This window comes from Haliotis cracherodii, unplaced genomic scaffold (assembly GCF_022045235.1).
Source record: "Haliotis cracherodii isolate W230 unplaced genomic scaffold, xgHalCrac1.p SCAF_5, whole genome shotgun sequence".
Lineage (NCBI taxonomy): Eukaryota > Metazoa > Mollusca > Gastropoda > Lepetellida > Haliotidae > Haliotis > Haliotis cracherodii.
Genome location: NW_027266308.1, coordinates 28,514,776 through 28,535,106, shown reverse-complemented (window position 1 = coordinate 28,535,106; position 20,331 = coordinate 28,514,776). Strand labels below are relative to the sequence as shown.

Below are 20,331 nucleotides of genomic sequence, written 5' to 3'. Positions count from 1 at the left end.
CACACACACACACACACACACACACACACGGACGTGCATGCACGTCGCTATATAAGTGCAATAATCTTGTACACGACGTTTCGCCCCATTTCACCTCACCTCACCTCACCTCACCTCACCTCACCTCACCTCACCTCACCTCACTGCTCTTCATTTTGCTTAAACAAATGTATCAACTGTTCCATAAAAAACGGCTCAAAATCTCAAAACACTCATAAAAAACAAACCGAATAAAACACTAAGCACACCCGTCAACGTCTAGTTAACTATAACTAAATAGTTAAAAATACAAGAAATATACTAACAGCCAAAGATTTAGCATTTTGGAAACCTTAATGATGGGAACTTAGCCACTGACATCACAGGAGCATGAACATGTCACAAATTCTGCACTTCATGATGCAAAATGATCAATCAAACTGATATGATATAAACCAAACCGAGTAATTTACATCACACAAAATCAATTAGAAATATGCGACCAAGTATGACGGCCCTTTTAATGTTCAATAAAAGACTCTACTTCACAGTAGTCGGTTATGCTACAAGCAAGCTCGACCAGTTAATATTTCTGTTTAACAGTGGCATTTTTGGCATGTTTGCCAGGCATACTTTAGTTTTGGCAAGTAAGACAACACTGACAAGTGCTGTCTTGTCAGTGTTGAGATTGTTACTCACTGTGTCTTTCACATTGTAAAACAAACGCTGAGGAAGGAAAACGGATCGTCATACAATCTCAGTAAATTTTACCGTGATGCCATACATCTGCGTGAGAGGTATCGCATTGGAGCAAAAGAGCTGATTTAAGTGAGATTGCAGTTGGGTCGCCAGATGCCATCAGATGTGTGTCTGTTCATCGTTGAAAGCAGCTGTCGAGTGTCTGTTCGATCCTTCTTCATAAAGTTCAGCTGTTGATGTCTAAACAATAGCCCTACCCATAGACCAGGGAGTCTATGAGTATACTTGCAAACGTGGCTTCCGACATCACCGGATTCACAATCTGAATTACCGATTCCAGTGCTTCGGACATTCGGTTCTGTTCGTACGGATACTTGTCCAACAAGCGTGGTCATTTCGAAGTGTGCAGAATGGTGATCTTACGCTTTCTTCTTCAGGACCCAGCGGATGATCTGCCCTGTTGGTGATCGTGGAATCTGATCTAGAAACTCAACCCCTCCTCGGAGATGCTTGTGTGTGTCCAAGTTGGCTGAAACATGAACGCTGCGTATTATAATTTCATGTACAGTCGAGCCTGTTTGTGTCGAAGTTCCTTCATGTCTCGTACTCATTTGGGAGTTCCAAGTACCAGTATTCAAGTTATAAAATTCTCCTGATGTCTCGAACCCCGATAACCTGTCTCCACCTCCCCACGCGTTCGACTGTAATTAAAAAGAAAACGAGGCAAATCATTTATTTAAAATTCAGTCAAATGCGTTGAACAAAGTTAATTGTAACAGCCATACGTTTTCCTACACGGGGCACTGAGAGTGTGTGAGCGTGCGTTTAATTTGTCCTCCATCGAATGCACCAGTGTACCATTGCTAGATTTATCCATTCACCACATATAAGTCTCATCGTGAGGGCAATTCCTTTATATCTCTAAGAACATTGATCGCCAATTTCTAATGATAAAAATGGCGTTCACAACTTGGCAACAACGTCGCCTGGGCTCAAGGCAAATTTCTGTCACCAATGTTAAAGTTTGGTGTGTAAATACCCATTCCTTAGTCAATACTTAGTCCTCTACCATGACGATGAAATATATCTAGATAATCTAGATAAGTCTAACAAGCTCTAGTCAGTATGAAATCACGAGAAACAGTTAAAGGGAGAGAAAAAGATTGTTTATTAAAACTTTTCATAGGCCATATGTTAGTCTGCCGGTCGGTCTACTTTACAATATTCTCACCCTGTACCTGAAAAGATTCCTGGGTAATTATGGACATACCTGAAAGAACTAGTCAAACTACATCGCAAGGGGGCGGGTGTCCCAGTCGTCTAATTTGCCGCTATCCGCTGTGCAGTTGCGCCCCTTGTGCGTCCCAGAAACTTATGACCTTTGGTTCGAATCCCGGTTTGACCCGATTATGTTTCTAGGTTTGTCAGCACCATATCCTTTAGCATGGGCGTTACCAAAGTGGTAAACGTCTAAGACCTACTTTGCTTAGGGTTTTCCTCCCACATTAAGCTGACCCGCTGTTAAACCCAAATCACTCAATCTCTTACCTTCTACAAACTCCTGTATGTCGCTCTGGCTCACAGTGCTCCCGTTGCTCTTGACAACGAATGCTTTAAGCACCTCTCCTGACTGAGTATCGGGGACGCCAATGACAGCACTGTCCTCCACGTCAGGGTGATTCTGGAGAAAGTTCTCCACCTCAGCAGGGAAAACCTGAACAATGAACAAGTCCAGGAATATCGATGTTTAGGGAAAATGTATCTTGAATAGTCTTTGAAAGGCATTTAGAAGTGATACACGTAATGAGGAGAATTAATGGATGTCAACTGCTTTATTATGAAGAACACAAAGTTTCGGAGTATATACTTACTCCTTCACCAGGTGAATATTCACCTCATTCACCTGATGACGGAGTAAGCATATACTCCGAAACGCTGTGTTCCTCATAACAAAGAAGTTGAGATCCATAAATTCTCTTCCGTATGTTTCTTTAAATATTTACGCAGGAGAACTTGTTTGAAACTGTACCGGAAATTATTAGCCAAAGTACCCCTCCGAACGTTCCAGCATCTATTTGACTCATTTGGCGTTGCATCTGTGCACATCAAATTGGCAATTGTGAAATTGATTACGCGGAGGATGAAATATGTATGGTATTGCCTATAATAAAGTCGGATAAACACAAAATGAAAGACCTGTTCTACTGAAGTCCCTATTGCTCTGTGGAAGATGGTACAGATTGTTCAGATTGGCATATCAAGGGATGCTGTGTTGATATGATACATCACTCGGGTACGGTGATCGGGTCACAAGGTCGCAAGATTTGGTATGTTACAAACGTTCATTGATTTCATTATCTGAGTTTAACAGCCGATCAACGTGTTCGGTTTCAAAACCATAGACACGCATGTCTCTTCATACTCTGTAGAGTTGCGTCCCTTGGGCATGCCAGAAACCTATGATTGTGGGTTCGAATCCCGGTTCGTCCCGGTTATGTTCCTACGTTTGTCAGCACCATACGCGTGCTCGTGGGTTTCACCGAAGTGGTAAACGTCTGAGACCTGCATCAGTTCGGGCTTTCCTCCCACATTTAGCAGACACGCCGTGATATAAATGGAATACTGTTAAAAGCGGCGTTAAACCCAAATCACTCACTCACTCAGACTCGACATGGATAGTACAGAAGACGTTGGATTTTATATATTATAACCACATTGCACGATCTATGATATTTAGACCCATCGATTCTTTACCTGTTATTTAAGGTATATTTCTCCCATTAAGAGCCCGGGACCTTATTAATTTCATTCTACTTTTAGATTCGACCCAAATTAGCGGCCTCTTTTTATTTGAACAATTTTAACAACATTACCCTTAGTCCCAGCTCTTTGTTGACGAGGGGCGGTCGGGAAGCCCAGTGGTTAAAGCGTTCGATCGTCACGCCGAAGACCCGGGTTCGATTTCCGACAGGTACAATGTGTGAAGCCTATTTCTGGTGTTCCCCGCCGTCATATAACTTGGATATTGCTAAAAGCAGCGTTAAACCAAACTCACTCACCCTTAGTTGATGAAACTTAATCGGGTTCAAAACTGTGAGTCATGGTACACTATTCCGCTGGATACTTACGGGTATGTCTCGGCACCTGATGACGTCCTCCAGTCTGCCTTCCACCACAATCCGGCCATCTCCAGAGACCCGAGCTAGGTCGCCTGGGTTTGCAGAGAGAAAGCGATTGAGCGAGTGAGTCCATATTACCTAATGTAGTATCGACAGTACAGTGTTCCAGACAATTTGTCAACCATATGAGAACAGTATTGGCAATTATCATAACTGACGAGTACCAGAGTACTTTTTCAAACCAATAAGTATAGTACTCGTTTGTAAAATTCATTAAAAATTGACGAGTACTGTATGATAATGAGCTGCCGCCATTGAAAGACCTCTTGTTCGGATTGTGGTGCCAAACTAACGTAAACAACCGAGACAAGAGAATTCGAGTGCATTATTAGCCAATGGTATTGCAGGATTGGGATGAAAACCATTTGCTGCTGACACGTAATGATGTACACCTTGAGCGGAAGGTTATGCCCGATACGGTAAACAGAACTTTAACTATGTTTGGAAGAACATTTTTTTTAGGAAAAGAAGACAAGGTACTATTGTTTGACGTGCATTTGATATGGTTGTTATTTGCAATCCATCTGCATTTGACTTGTTTTCGTCCGTACAATACGTCCATCTGCAGCACTGCATTATTACATTTATGCTATTCAGCGTGTGACCAACTAGGATGTGACGATATTGCTGAGTGGGTGAAAACACTGATTGTCAATCGATATTATAAATACAAAAGTTATCTCTCATTTTCGGTACATGTCCTATCACGCTTCTTTGTTCTCAAACATATCCCAAATACAGGACATCAGAGGCATCAGGTGTTCCCATGTCAACTGAACCATATAAATAACAATCTCATTGAAATCAGATCTTTTACTCCGATACGATACCTCTCTGCCTGCAGCTTTCCGAGGCAAGGGAGTTAACTGACTGTAAAAGTCCAAACTTATAGACAGTTAACTCCCTTGCCTATGGAACATGCTCTGCGTGAATATCTGAGGACAATAAAGTGGATCAGCCAATCAGAGTCGAAGCTTCTAAATTTTCGGTTAGAGTGAGCTAAGCATTCCAACCAGCATATCTGGTTTCTGTATCTCGAAAACGACTAAAACGAAAGTAGAAAATACAGCGACGCCACTATTTTGTTGATATTTCAAATATCCTGTCGTTTCTGAGCACCATGGGAGTAGCATAGAAGGAATATTTATGTTCATGTAATGTTTACAATTGTACAAATAGAAATTTCCGAATCGAGGTTTAAGAAAGCTGGACGCTCATTGGCTCAAGAACCCGCGGAGACTTGTTTCAGATTGGCTGGTCAAAATTCGCTGTGGGTTACCTGACGCGACCTTCCATGTGGAGTCCTCGGTAATTAACATAGAGAAGTATCCTGTCGGAGTTAAAGATCTGATTTTAATGAGATTGATCTAAATAGTACCATGAAGTGAAAATTATGTATACTCGTGTGCATGCATTTTCCACCGAAAATAACATATTCTTTGCGATATTTTGTTCCATTTTGAATCAAAACACCACGCCACACCACCCCGTCATTGTAACATCTGGAGTTAAGACATTCGCAGAGCTAAGATCGATTTGTGGAACCATCCCCTGAGTCTTAAAAGTCAGAATCTGATATCCCCTTACGTACGAATGTACCAAAATCAAGCGCTACTCATGGAGCTGATTTACAAGTTTTGAAAAGCCACCCGTTGAATTATCTGAATTATCAGAGTTCCCATGGAAATACCAACAATTCCCCTCAGGAAACACGTCATACATTACCTGTGTGAAACCATCCATCTTGGTCAATAACGTCAAGTGTGGCGTTTCTGTTTCCATGGTAACCTTTCATCACTTGGGGCCCCTTAATGCACAGTTCTCCGCGATCCCCATCAGGTAGTATGTCGCCAGTGTGAGGGTCGGTAATCTAAGCCAAGGGTGTATTGATTAAGCAATACCACTATAAAGGACATCAAAATACGTCTCACTTGTACTTATACCCCATCTTCCCGAGGCAAGGGAATGAATATAAAAGTCCAGTTTCCAACCAGCCGAACTAGGCTGGATTTTCTGGGCTCGGTCATAGCGCTACCAGTGGCTGTTGCGAGTTATGTCCGTTATATGTCCCTCCTATTGACCACTCAGATTCCACTTCTCATATCACTTGCAATTGCTTCAAAAGATCAATATTGTAATAAAACGGGCCTTACCTCGCGAAGTGCATCAAATCACGTGAGCACCTTGATTAAAAACATGAAAAGATTGGCAAAATATCTCTTGACGCCCAGTTGGCCGTACTCATGCTTTGCAAATCCTTCAGTCGACTGAAATCTGCACGTTGAAATCCATATTGTTTGCGAACCGTATGTCTTGTTCGTTACGCGATTTTGATTGGACTATGCACAGACTCATTATTCCAGCCAAAAGGCAACACCGGAATTCCAACCTCGTTCGGCAAGGGTGGAAACTGGACTTTCTATATTGCCTCGGGAAGATGCATGTCTACAGTATGACGAGCGAATGAATAATCATAGCGAAAACCAGGATTGCCAACACCCAAATATACACACCCATATATAATACAGTTAATCATATAGTCATTGATCATGTCAAGCTACTTGTGCAGGCACGAGAGGTCAGTTCTCAACATTTAGTCCCAGAAATCAAATTATCTTATTCAAAATAATTATCTCCAAAATTATAAAATACCAATCCAAATGGAGCCAGAACAATGTTAATTTCAGGGCTAAGGCAATCTAGACTTGCCAAATCATTCTAGACTTGAATTGGTTTCATTTCTTAATTAATTCTCTGGGGTCTGGAGGACTACCAGAACTGCATCACAAACAGGTTTTTTTAAATGGTTAAATTCCCCTGTAGATTTCATCAGTTTAAATGTAATCCCTTGCAGTCTGGTTTACAATGATTGTAAACTCGCCTATAGAGAGTTACTAATACTTCTATACTTATGAATTTGTACTTGGTGTTTCAAACGCCCAATGTTCCAAAAACGAAGACAAGAAATGAAAATTTTCGTTATGAATGACGGGAGTCGAACCTGCAACCTCATTTTGTCTAGTTTTGTAACCCACTGTTTTCCCATTGAGCCACCGAGGCAGATGACAAGTTGTTCATGTCATTCTGCACGTGTTTTTTCTCTCGCACGCTTTGATCAAATTCCTTTTATAACACGCTGCATTGTTTCACCATAAGGTATCCTATTATCGATGTGATGAGTCGCTCTATAATTTGGACAAACCGCTTCTCCTTGGGACTACTTGAGAGTGTAAACCCCCGACAGGAGGGAACATACCGTGAGCACCTCAAGTAACCCCGAGAGAAGTCGTTTCTCCTTTACATGAAGTATTCCCACCTTGCCCTCCGTGTTGGGCAGCAACACCCCAACTGATGTGGGGTCTCCGGGTTCTACTTCAACATGTGTCAGGCCGGTCGTCTCCGTCATGCCGTACCCTGTAGTGTATAAGCCAGGTTAGTTAAGGGGCCAGTCAAATCCCAAAGCATAACGACCCGTGAAGCTCCGGGGTAGAATAGGTCTTGCTTCTTGTCGTAAAAGGCAACTATGCTTGTCGTAAGAGGCAACTAACGGGATCGATGGTCAGGCTCGCTGACTTGGTTGATGCATGTCATTGTATCCCAATTGCGTGGATCGATGCGCATGATGTCAATCACCGGATTGTCTGGTCCAGACTTGATTATTTAGAGACCGCCGTCATATAGCTGGAATATTGCTGAGTGCGGCGTTAAACAACAAACAACCAACAATCAACCAAAGAATGTCTCTCATTGAAGTCCAAGTTAAGCTGGCGCCGCCACCCCAGATAATTTAGGTCTACAATGCTTTTATTACTTTTAATTAATTGCGATATTGCGATTTCATCAATGCCCATAGGCTCTTCACACGTCCATAAATTATATTATGCCTTTAAACTGGGTTTACAATATTCGCAAGATTGATACAATGGTATGGCCACAGATTGTACAATGTTGAGACAACGACCTCACCATGACGACGATGGCACGTATTAGCGTTATGATGTGCCTATGGTATGGTTAGTACCATGTTTTGAATAGAATATATAGATAATACCATGTACTGTATTCTTACCTTGGTACACCTGTATTCCAAATCTCTCCGTGAACGCTGCGGCTATCGTCCTCTTGAGCGGGGCTGCACCACAGTACACGGACTCCAAAGTCGAGAGGTCGTAGCCAGAGTCGGCTGTCGTCAGATGCTTGAGTGTAGATGGGACTGTGTACAGTCTAGTGATCTGTTTAATGAGGAGCGAACCGGGATTCGAACCGACAGTTATAGGTTGCTGGTAAGCCAAGGGATACAACTCTGCACAGCGAATTGCGGCGCCTTAGATTATTGGACCAAATTCAGTTAAGAAGAGGTAAATATAACCTAAACATACTAATCAGGATGGGTGACAGAAATTGTCAGAAATAGAACATGTCTATCACGCTGGCCTGTATAAAATATATAAGCGATAAAATCATTCAGAAGTCATAAAAAAAGAGATCAATGTACGATTCCGACTATTTCATAAGCATGTGTTTATGAATTCCTATCAAATACTATAGAAGTTATGATGCACGTGTCCGCGAAAAGGTGACCGTATCCTGTCCCGGCGGTGGCGCCCGTTACAAACACATGCAAAGGCAAGTCAATTGTTCGCCTGAAAAAGACACTGGCAAATATGGTGAATTTTGAACTAGAATCGTATGATGCTCTATTATTTTTTTGTAGAAAGACCAAGGTCGATTGTACCTCAAAAGTTGTGAAATGAGACATCAATTCAGGCTGAACCTGGGGCGGTCGGGTAGCCTAGTGGTTAAAGCCTTCGATCGTCACGCCGAAGACCCGGGTTCGAATCCCAACATGGGTACAATATGTGAAGCCCATTTCTAGTGTCCCCCGCCGCGATATTGCTGGAATATTGCTAAAAGCGGCGTAAAGCCAAACTCACTCACTCACTTAGGGTGAGCCTGCTGGAATATTGCTCAACCTACCGGAGAAGCTCGCTATCGGAAAAAACACATTCTGAATATGATATAGTCGGAATCGTACAATGGAGATTTCTTATAATGATGGAACAGGTTTAGACGCTTTTATTTACCCCATATGTGTCAATAGCCTGTAGACATTGATGAGGGTTGGGTTGCTGTAGACTGACAATCATCCCCCCATCCTGGAGAACGCCGAGATGAACCATCACGAAGCTATAGACGTGGTGGGAGGGCGTGGCAGACAACACCCTCTCCAGGCCCGACCGGACGGGCACGGGAACTCTGCAATCACGAGTTCTTAAAGTGGTGGATGTTCACACAAAATTCAACTACAGTAAACTACGGTCATAACGAACTCAAAGGGACCACTAATTTCATTTCGTTATAACCGTAGTTCGTTATAAGAATATGTACAACATATATATACAGCAAATGGACGAGACCAAGAAATAGTTCGTTATATCTGTCAGGTCGTTATAAACGTGTTCGTTATAAACGTAGTTTACTGTAATTCATTTGCACTTTATGAGGATTATCCCTTAATTTATATGAACAAGAAAACATAATACTCCAGCTGATTACAAATACATTTTTATAGATCATTTGACAATAAATATATCTCAGTCAAAATGCACCATGGCTTATTTCCAATCTCATTAAAATCAGGTCTTTGTCTTTTTGTGTCAAGAGCTGACGACGCCTCCATCAAGATATGACGCGGCCATCCAAGCACCGATATAACCGGGAAGAGGCTCTATGCACTTGACCACGGAGTCGGTGCAATGGGATATGTAATGCAAACAATACAGATACAATAAAGAATGACGTGACGAAAGGAGTATCCGTTACCACTCCCTATACATTCAAGGAGGTGCTACGTGCGGTAACGGACACCAGATGACAGCGTATCTCTCGCTAGTCACATGCATTTTCAAGGTACTGTTCACAGTGGAGAGGTAAACAGAAAATCGAGTCAGTGGTCTTAGGTCTTATCTCTAAACGTATGCTGTATGTATAAAATCGTCCGCAATGCGGAGTTTCCGGATTACCAGGGCCCTGGTGTATAAAATCGTTCGCAATGCGGAGTTTCCGGATTACCAGGGCCCTGCTGTATAAAATCGTCCGCAATGCGGAGCTTCCGGATTACCAGGGCTCAGCTGTACAAAATCGTCCGCACTGCGGATTATCTTGCTTTATTTGAATGATGGTTGCGCATAGTATTCCTCCTGTAAACCCACCTGATCTGATGTAGAGCTGACACGATGTTGCTGTGGGTGAGCATGACCGCCTCAGGTGGCCCCGTGGTGCCGCCGGTGTAGAAGAGACCCATGACGTCGCTGTAGGGGTCGATGACGACGTCTTCACGGAACATCCGGCCGTCGTCTTCCAGGAGGGTGGAGAATGGCGTCACTCCGTCAGCCACGCCCAGCACAAACAGGTCCTACAGTGGAGACATAACTAAATTATCCAGCGTTCAATATACTCGTTCTCAAACACAACTAGATCATCAAACATTGATATAGCCGTTCTCAAACACAACTAGATCGTTACATATCTGATATAGCCGTTCTCAAACACAACTAAATCATTACATATTTAATATCGCCGTTCTCAAACAACTAGATCACCCAACAATGAATACAGCCGTTCTCAAACAACTAGATCATCTAATATTGAATATAGCCATTCTCAAACAACTAGATCATCTAACATTGAATATAGCCGTTCTCAAACAACTAGATCATCTAACATTGAATATAGCCGTTCTCAGACAACTAGATCATCTATAACATTGAATATAGCCGTTCTCAAACAACTAGATCATCTAACATTGAATATAGCCGTTCTCAGACAACTAGATCATCTATAACATTGAATATAGCCGTTCTCAAACAACTAGATCATCTAACATTGAATATAGCCGTTCTCAAACAACTAGATCATCTAACACTGAATATAGCCGTTCCCGTAACGTACAGCAAATGCAACATGCCCTTCACGCCACAATATTAAAATCAGATCTTTCACTCGGATTCGATGCCGTGTCAGCTGAACTTTGATATCAGCCTCTCACACATACGTTCGCAATGTAAATGATAAAGGTCACGCTATTCATTTGCATTGGATATTTTATACACCCCGTTGTTTCTGGGCGCAATGGCATTCATACCCAAAACGGAGTCCCATCGTACCATAATGGATTTTCTTGGCTAAAGACGCAATTTACGGTGCAGGATACACTCACCTTTTCGTGAACACCTGGTATCATCACTATAGATAGTGGTTCATAAACACATGGCTATGATATAGTCGAAATTGCATTAATTGTATAAGGGACTCTGCTTTTAGCCCAGAGTTCGGTTACGATATGATAACGGTTATGTTTTGACGCTTTCCTTACCTTGATGCCATGTGTTTGAGACATGTGTTTGACCAGAGAGACGAGAGGCTGGCTACAGACCACACACTTGGCACCACAGCCCTGCAGCTGACGGGAGATTTCCTCTATCAGACACAACACAAAAATACATTACACAGGAGACCCGCGCAGATCCGGGGTGGAATAGGTCTTCAGCAACCCATGCTTGCCGTAAAAGACGACTATGCTTGTCGTAAGTGGCGACTAACGGGATCGGGCGATCAGGCTCGCTGACTTGGTTGAAGTATGCATGTCATCGTATCCCAATTGCGTGGATCGATGCTCATGATATCAATCATTGGATTGTCTGGTCTAGACTCGATTATTTACAGACCGCCGTCATAGAACTGGAATATTGCTGAGTGCGGCGTTAAACAGCGAACAACACAAAGCAAAACTTACACAGGAATCTATGGAAATATTGTTACCACGAGTTCCTAAAGCATTAACAGAACTTGCATTGTGAGTCCACTCGGCTTGTTCCGTTACCTACATATTACTTCGAGAGACCCCCTAACAACCTATGCTTCTCGTAACAGATTGCATTTTGGGTGGAGTGCTGGTTGACTGCATGTCATCGGATCCCAACTTGTGTGGATCGATGCTCATTATATCAATCACTGTCTGGTCCAGACCCGATTATGTACAGACCCCCGTCGTGTAGCTGAGTGCGGCGTTAAACAACAAACAAAAAGGAAGCAATGGAGTAATGATAGTTCATGACTTCAATATAAACGGCAGCAAATGTTCCTGTATACCATAATGAGGTGAGGTGAGGCAAGATTCTTGCACTTACATAGCGACGTGCATGTGTCTGCTTGTACTAGACCGGACTTATGTCGATTTTATAGTGCTAGCCCCCTGAGATATCATGCCGCAGTTTTTAAGGAATACCCCACTCAGACACAGCACACTGACTCCGAGCCGACCAGTCCTTGTTTAAGCCTCTTAAAGCCGAGCACCAAGCAAGGTAACAAAAAGTACCATTTTTTAACGTCTTTTGGTATGACGCGGCCTTCCGCACTCTGAGCAGACGCTAGAGCACGGAGACGGTCCTATACTATGAGGACCAATTTTGAGACAATATGTTATGGCCAACAGAATATAAAACGTCAACGCCGCAGAATATTCAGTCTTGAGTATCTGCCGAAACAGATTCCATTGGGCGTAAAAGGCAAGGTAAAAGTAAAACAAGTACAGCTTTAAGTATGTACTGCACCTGCCTGCCGATTCACTACGAGTTGAGCTGTGAGTTGAGCGCACAGTCTCACAGCCCTTGAGGATTGCAGAAAGGGCCTCCGTACAGTCGTAACAGACTAACGTGCCACCATTGTACGCCATTGTGCTCCATAGACCGTTGCACATTGTAGTCCACCACACGTCTGGCTGGATAATTTACAGGCTTCTGTGACGCAGCTGGATTATTTCTGACTGCAGCCGTAATCATACACATATATGTGTTTTGTTGTTTGACTCCAAACTCTGGACCGGACAATCCCGTGTTTGGTATTGGACCAATGATCTACCCCGTCGGGGTACGTTAACACGCCATCAACCAAGTCACCGAGACTGACCACCCGATCCGTTAAGACGCATGTTACGACCAACATAGCTTGCTGGGGACCAATTCTAACCTGGAATCCCAACTGGTAGCAGCCATTACAATCTCGTTAAAATCAGATCTTAGTTCTCGCTATCGTTAAACAAAGATCTGAGGACACTCCATTACGGGTCACGTCTGAACGACCTTTCATCCGACCGATCAAAGCGTCGTTTACCAGATCATGAAAGTGACGGTCGGAATGTGTTTTCTAATCATGCAACCTCGAAAACGTTAACACGGGCTAGTTACGGCCCGTACGACTGATTCCGTCAAAATTATCGTCTATCTCTCGCTTCCGTTGGATAAACATTTGAACGGAGGAGGCGTTGCACAGTACGTGGGAAGCACTGCCATACAATCGCAACCATATATTAGACATTCCGGAATGTTCGTTTGTTCAGTTTTCAAACTTTTAATGGAGAACTGTGTCAACATATTTTTCAACCGTAGTCTAAAATGGAAGTCTCCAGGTTGAAACGAGTGTCGTTTAGCTCGGGAAAGCTGTTTTCTAATTGGCTGATGTCGACATCTTGTGAGTCGTTTCAGTGGGCGTTCAAAGTCTGCGAACGGTTGTTCTGACGTGACCCGTGATCTTTGTTAAGCGGCAGCGAGAACTTAGATCTGATTTTAATGAGATTGCAGCCATTATCATTCATTTCCCCGACGCAAGGGAGTTAACTGACTATAAAAGTCCCGTTTCCACTGGACTTGTACAGTCAGTAAACTCCCTTGCCTCGGGAAGATGATATCAATATGCATTAATTTTGCATAATCACAAAGACGCACCAGTTGAGCCTACAAAAAGACAATACAGTTACATAAGTCGTAACATTAAGGTCACTTCGTGGAATAAAGGCCCAATAACGGGTCTTCTTAACAATCATGTACAAGCAGACAGTCGTAAGAAATAAAATGACCGACTGCTTTCGGTATGTACATTTTCGGACATCAAGATCAGGCTTTTTACTCCGGTACGATACCTCTCTGTGAACTGATGACCGATCCAGTGGTAGTCGGGTCAGTTGCTTCTTAATTCACATACGAGTGAGCCAAACATTCAAACCAGCCGATTTGATTTTCTTGCTCGAAAACGAACAGTTCGGAATGTAAATAATGAAGGCCGAGCCTTTCATTGTTGCGGATTTAGATTTCCTTCAAAGTTTACACAAGTTTCACCTGCCACGCCTTTCTGTAGCGGGTTTGTTATATCTTCACACAGAGGTACCTTATCGAGGAACCAGGTCTAATTTTAATAAGATTATTCCGGACTTGAAGGCATCAGTGTTTAATTTAATACAATGATTAGCCACGGTTTTGTATATTTCTATTCTGATGTAGTTACATTTCGTACCTGGAGTTAACGTCGGGTCGATCATTGCAACAGTGGCTCCAATCGCCGACACGCCGAGCACCAGTGATGTTATGTGGACGTTGTTGGGAGTGACGACCGCGATGACGTCTCCCTTGACGTATCCCCGTCTGGTGAGGCTGCTAGCGACTGCTACGACGGCATCGGACAGCTCAGAGAAGGTGTAGATCTCTTTCGTGTCATAGTCGACCTTAACAGTAACAGCAAAGATTGTAGAGATTTTTCACCGAAGGAGGACAACACATGGCGTGAATTTAACGTGGACAATGACCCAATTGGTGCCAATTGTTTGTTTGTTGCTTAACGCCGTACTTTATGTATTTTAGGACGTGTGTAGAGCATATGGGCATTGATGAATTCGCAATATTGCACACAAAAAACCAACAACATTAATTAAAAGTAATAATAACAATGTAGATCTATATTATCTGGGGTGGCGGCGCTTAACTTGGGACTTCAATGAGAGACATTCTTTGGTTGATTGTTGGCTGCTTGTTGTTTAATACCGCACTCAGCAATATTCCAGCTAAATAACATGTTTATGTCTGTAAACAATCGAGCCAATCAAGTGACTGACATCATGAGCATCGATCTACGCATTTGGGATACGATGATATACATCAACCAAGTTAGCGAGCCTGACCACCCGATCTCGTTACTAGCTTCTTACGACAATCATAGTCGCCTTTTGCGGCAAGCATGGGTTGCTGAAGACCTATCCGGATCTTCACGGGTACACAGGGAGCAATGATGCAGCTGTGAAAGTCATTCCTCTTTTGACAAGACCCCTGTCCTATGAAACGGTACAAACATTATAAAGGTCGATGAGTTCGTCCAAACACAAAGCATACCGTATTTCCTCAAAATAAAAAGGCGGGTTAAACATGTTTATGATCATCGATCCAAACAATTGGGATACGACTATATGCATTAACCAATTCACCCCTACTGACTGAGGTGAGATGGCATTTTGTGCATGACTGATTGCATTGCATGTCATCTTGTCCGATTCTTTCAATCACTGGTTTGCCTGGCACATTTACAGTTCGCAGTGACATGGCGTTTATATAGCTTCCACGTAAACCACAAATGACTTCTAGATAATGAGTGAGTGAGTATGGTTTTACGCCGCTTTTAGCAATATTCCAGAAATATCACGGCGGGGAACACCAGAAATAGGCTTCACACATATTACCCATGTGGGGAATCGAACCTGGGTCTTTGGCGTGAGGAGCAAACGCTTTAACCACTAGGCTACCCTACCGCCACACTTCTAGGGAGAGTGAGATTAGCATGAATTGAATGAAACTTGGGGCTGTTTTAAGGGCGTGTGTTATAACGTCACATTAACACCATATTTTCTTCCAAAGACTTGATTTGTTCGGTATTTGAAAACGAATCGGAGTGTATGTTATAATCTGGTCGTAAAGTGTTGTACAATGGAGTCCATGATTTAGAAGTTGGAAGAACGGGAAGGCAAAAAACCTTTAAAGACAGCAACTTCTTTATTCGACGTTTCGGGGCTGACATCATCATATGTAGTGAGTGAGTGTGTTGGGTTTAACGTCGCTTTTAACAGTATTCCAGTTATTACACGGCGTGTCAGTTTAATGTGGGAGGAAAGCCCGAAGTGATGCATGTCACTGACGTTTACCACTTTGGTGAAACCCACGTGCACGGGTATGGTGCTGACAAACCTAGAAACATAATCTGGGCGAACCGGGATTCGAACCATCATAGGTTTCTGCCGTGTCCAAGGGACGCAACTCTGCACAGCGAACCTACAAATCTGAAAACACATAATGTTTATCTCCTAACTCAATTTCAAAGAGGGATACATAAGTACCTTTAGTTTTCTACACTATGTATCGATATGTTGAATAACCGTCGAAAGACCGCCTCCATGGTCTTGCATCTTCCTGAGGCAAGTGAGTTAACTGACTATAAAAGTCCGGTTTCCACCCTTGCCGAACTAGACTGGTATTATGGGGTTACATTTTGGCTGGACTAACGAGTCTCTACATAGTCCAATCAAAATCGCGCAACGAAAATCGAAATCCGGTCAGTAAACTGTCGTGTAGATTTCGGTCGATTGCAGGATTTGCAAAGCATGTACACCGCCAAATCGTTGTCAACAAATATTTTTCAAATCGTTTCATATTTTTAATCAAGGTGCTCACGCAATTTGATGCACTTCGCGATGTAAGACCCGTTTTATCACACAATAGAGCTTGATTATCGATCAGATCGTCTTGACCGGGCGCCGCCATTTTGTTTGATACAAATGCAGGTGATACGAGAGGTGGAATCTGATTGGTCCATAGGCGAGGCTCAGAAGGGACAATAATAATCACTGGTGGCGCTACGGTCGAGCCCATGAATAACAACCTTGTTCGGCAAGGGTGGAAACTGGACTTTTAAAGGCAGTTAACTCCCTTGCTTCGGAAGATGTGGTCTTGTGGATAGAGCGTCCACCCGGAGAGCGGAAGGTCATGGTTCGGTCTCCGGCCACGTCATACCAAAAGACGTTAAAAGATGGTACTTGTTGTTACCCTGCCTGCCTAGCACTATGAAATTGGAATTAGTCCGCATACGCACACGCTGACGCACGCGCGCACTCGTCGCTATATTGTAAGTGCAACAATCTTAAGCTTAAACGTGACGTTAAACCCACCTCATCTCACTCATGCGGAACGTATGATATGTTTATGAAGTACATGGTATGGGTTCGTTAACATCACCAATACCATGGCGTCCGTGTAACATGCAGATAGGAGCCACCGGTAATCCACCAGTCAAATGTCTTACCTTATTGTCAATCTAACCTCCGCTCCGAGAACATGACACGTTGTAAATATTTGAAATACCACAGCGTGTAGCTGCAGTGGTTGGGGTCACACTTACTGGAGCATGACACATTTAGTTTTACCTTAAGATGACACGTACCAAGGCATCTAGATCTCCCAGCGAGAAGAAACGATGAAGCATATGTTCAGCCAAAGGGGCCTCAGCGATGTCTTCGTCGGGAAAAGGGCTCCGTAGGATAGTTGACGAGGACGAAGAGAGAGAACACACTCCCACATGATGGCTGACTTTACCAGAATTCTGCAACACAAATCCTCTTAAACATAGCCTTCCTGGTGGGTTAACTGTCTGATGACATATGCAGCGGATGGTCCTTGCTAGTGCGGCCCTCATGTTGCAGCCTCTACCCCGGTGTGAGAGACTCGCCACTGAAGCACAGGGGCGAAACAAGGGAGTGTGACGCTGTCTCTGTTCTAAAACAAACACGGTTGATAGTGCGTGGACCTTGGCAGATAACTTTACACTTGAAACCATGGTGACATGTTTCTATCTTCTCCTCACCTCTGAGACCGAGTTAAAATTAGCTGCTATTTCCACCGACTATCTCTAATCTGTAGTGGAGCAGACGACTTTAGCTTGGTTGTGAGAATAAAACGGATATTTCTGGTCTTAATGTTATCGGTGTGCAAAGGTCAGATTTTAAGAGTCAGATCTTGAGATCAGACTAGATGTTAGTTTCAGATACAATCCACAATTGTCTGTACAAGACAGGTTGGTCTCACGAAGACTTCAATCGATAATATGGCATAACCGTTGCAGCGCTACAATCAAGCTATAGGTAATAATATGATATGGCACAACCAACGTCCGCAGAAAACAATGACGTTGCAATATATAATAACTACAGGATGGGTATCTGGCAGCTATAGCCTACTCAATGTCATTATTAAGGGGTCACACAGGTACTCAAATAAGGTCGCATTTACAACTTCCAAGGGCGCAATTCATTTGTATGGTAGAACCATTTTATACCCACATTGACTGTTACTTGTCAGGAAATGCACGTGCATGTACTAAACCACTGGTGCGTTCAGACGTGTGTAGTAGCAGTTTTTAACCATCATATACTCTGACCAATTGACGCTTGATGGCATATCTTCATGTTAGGCACCCTACTTACCAAGGTGACCCTTCAATAATGACGCTGAATATTTAGAGCCACGATACCTTGCGCCATCTTCCCAAGGCAAGGGAGTTAACTGACTAAAAGTCCAATTTCCACCCTAGCCGAACTAGGATGGAATTATGGAGTTATATATTTGGCTGGACTAACGAGTGTATGCATAGTCCAATCAAAATCGCGTAACGATATCCACATCCGGTTCGTAAACTGCGTGCAGATTTCGGTCGATTGCAGGATTTACAAAACGTGTATACTACCATCTCGGCGTCAACAGATATTTTCCAAATCCTTTCATGTTTGTAATCAAGGTGCTCACTTGTTTGATGCACTTCGCGGAATAAGACCCGTTTTATCACAACATAGATTTCGATTACTATCAGATCGTCTTGAATGGGCGCCGCAAAAGTAAATGCAAGTCATATGAGGGATGGAATCTGATAGGTCAAAAGGAGGTACATAGAAGGGACATAAGTCGTATCAGCAACCGATGGCGCTACGATCGAGCCAAGAAATTGTAGCATAGTTCGGCAAGGGTGGAAACTGGACTTTTACAGTCAGTTAACTCCCTTGCCTCGGGAAGATGACTTGTCCTTCACCTATACTATATATGAATAACCGGACCAGTACAGATGGGATATGTTGCATCTATACGATATATAATCTCAAAAAAGTAGGGGTTAATCAAAAATAACAGAAGATTACGGAAATACAAAGTGTTATCGAGAGATGGTAGTGGATGGATCAGAAAAGGAATGACTATTATGACTAGGTATAACCTGGCAATCAACAGAACATGTTGGAGGTGTATTGTATGGATGCAAACAACCAAGAAAGAGGACAGGGGAGTGCAATAAAAAATTAAACGTTTGAGATGACGTGATCAACTACGGGTCATGCGCCCACCATTGGTCAAACATTCGTTTATACTGAATCAATTTCCAAATGACAGTTTGGGGGAGTCTTGCCCAACCATCTTGCAGCGCCTGGCTCAGTTCGGCAAACGTAGCGGGTGACCTTTCACGTCGGCGTACACGTCTCCCGATCATGTCCCAGACGCGCTAACCTTTGCATTCTGGTGATGTTTTGCCCATTTGCAATGCGTGCACGGTGAGTACGAGCGTTATTGTCTTGAAAGAAAAAAACGTGGACCAGTCGGGCGCAACTATTGGCGCCAGGATGATGTCTCGGTAGTACTATCCAGTGGTCCTTCCATGGACAATATGCAGTGGCGTTCTGGCAGTCAAAGACACCCCGGTCCATATAATTACAGAGCCACCTTTAATATTTCGTCTCCAGACACACACACGCCTATCCAGAACATCTGGGCACATCTGGAAACATTACACCAGACCATCGGCGATTCATTGAAGGTACCAAAAGAATGTCTGGGGTCGAAGAATGTTTCCAAAAATGAAGCAATCTCAAACTAGCCATACTTGGGTTACAACGATGTAATAGAGGGTTCAAGCCATCTTGACACTACCTACACCAGGGTCTCTTTGTCAATTAATTGATCAAATGTTCCAAAGGCGCTTGACAATCATTTAATTCTGTGTGCGCTTTTCTACATGCATGCCATCATGCTTGCGAATAGTAGAATTTTTGCTTGTGAATAATATTAGACTTGTAATGTTTATGTTCAGTGTCGATGAGGATATGCATGTACGCATGTTCGTAAGTGTGCCTGTATATGTGTCTATGATTTTATACCTAGTTTCTCGTAGGCCATACCTCTCTCTCTCTCTCTCTCTCTCTCTCTCCATCGGTACAATGGCTGAAGCTTTTTACCCTGGGAACCAGGCTGAGGTCACGTCAGAACGACCTTTCATCCGTCCAATCAATAAGTTGCTTTCGAGATCGCGAAGTGAAAGTCAGAATGTGTTTTCTAATCATGCAGTGAATGAGTATGGTTTATTGCCGCTTTTAGGAATATTCCAGCAATATCACGGAGGTCTAATCATGCAACCTTGAAAAGGTTAACATGAGGCATTCTGAACGACAATTACGGGCTGTTCGACTGATTCCTTCAAAATCATCGTCAATCTCTTGCTTCAATGAGATAAACATTTGAAATGGAAGAGACGTTCCATAGCCCCCGGGAAGTATTGCAATACAGTTTCG

At 43.1% G+C, this 20,331-nt stretch overlaps 2 protein-coding genes across 2 annotated transcripts; both read right to left on the bottom strand.

Moving 5' to 3' along the window:
* Positions 1–476: 476 nt before the first annotated feature.
* On the bottom strand, positions 477–9,110 carry LOC139443991 (uncharacterized). The gene is made up of 7 exons (XM_071224891.1): positions 8,942–9,110; positions 7,927–8,089; positions 7,174–7,271; positions 5,583–5,727; positions 3,807–3,889; positions 2,227–2,392; positions 477–1,207 (listed from the first exon to the last, which is right to left on the bottom strand). Exons 1-7 carry the CDS (start codon positions 9,035–9,037, stop codon positions 1,098–1,100), a joined length of 861 nt encoding a protein of 286 aa, XP_071080992.1. The 5' UTR covers positions 9,038–9,110; the 3' UTR covers positions 477–1,097.
* A 716-nt stretch (positions 9,111–9,826) lies between these two features.
* Positions 9,827–17,441, bottom strand: LOC139443638 (uncharacterized). The gene is made up of 5 exons (XM_071224590.1): positions 17,169–17,441; positions 14,205–14,412; positions 11,233–11,336; positions 10,070–10,272; positions 9,827–9,887 (listed from the first exon to the last, which is right to left on the bottom strand). The coding sequence occupies exons 1-5, from the start codon at positions 17,418–17,420 to the stop codon at positions 9,827–9,829; spliced, it is 828 nt and encodes a 275-aa protein (XP_071080691.1). The 5' UTR covers positions 17,421–17,441.
* Between the last annotated feature and the right edge of the window lie 2,890 nt (positions 17,442–20,331).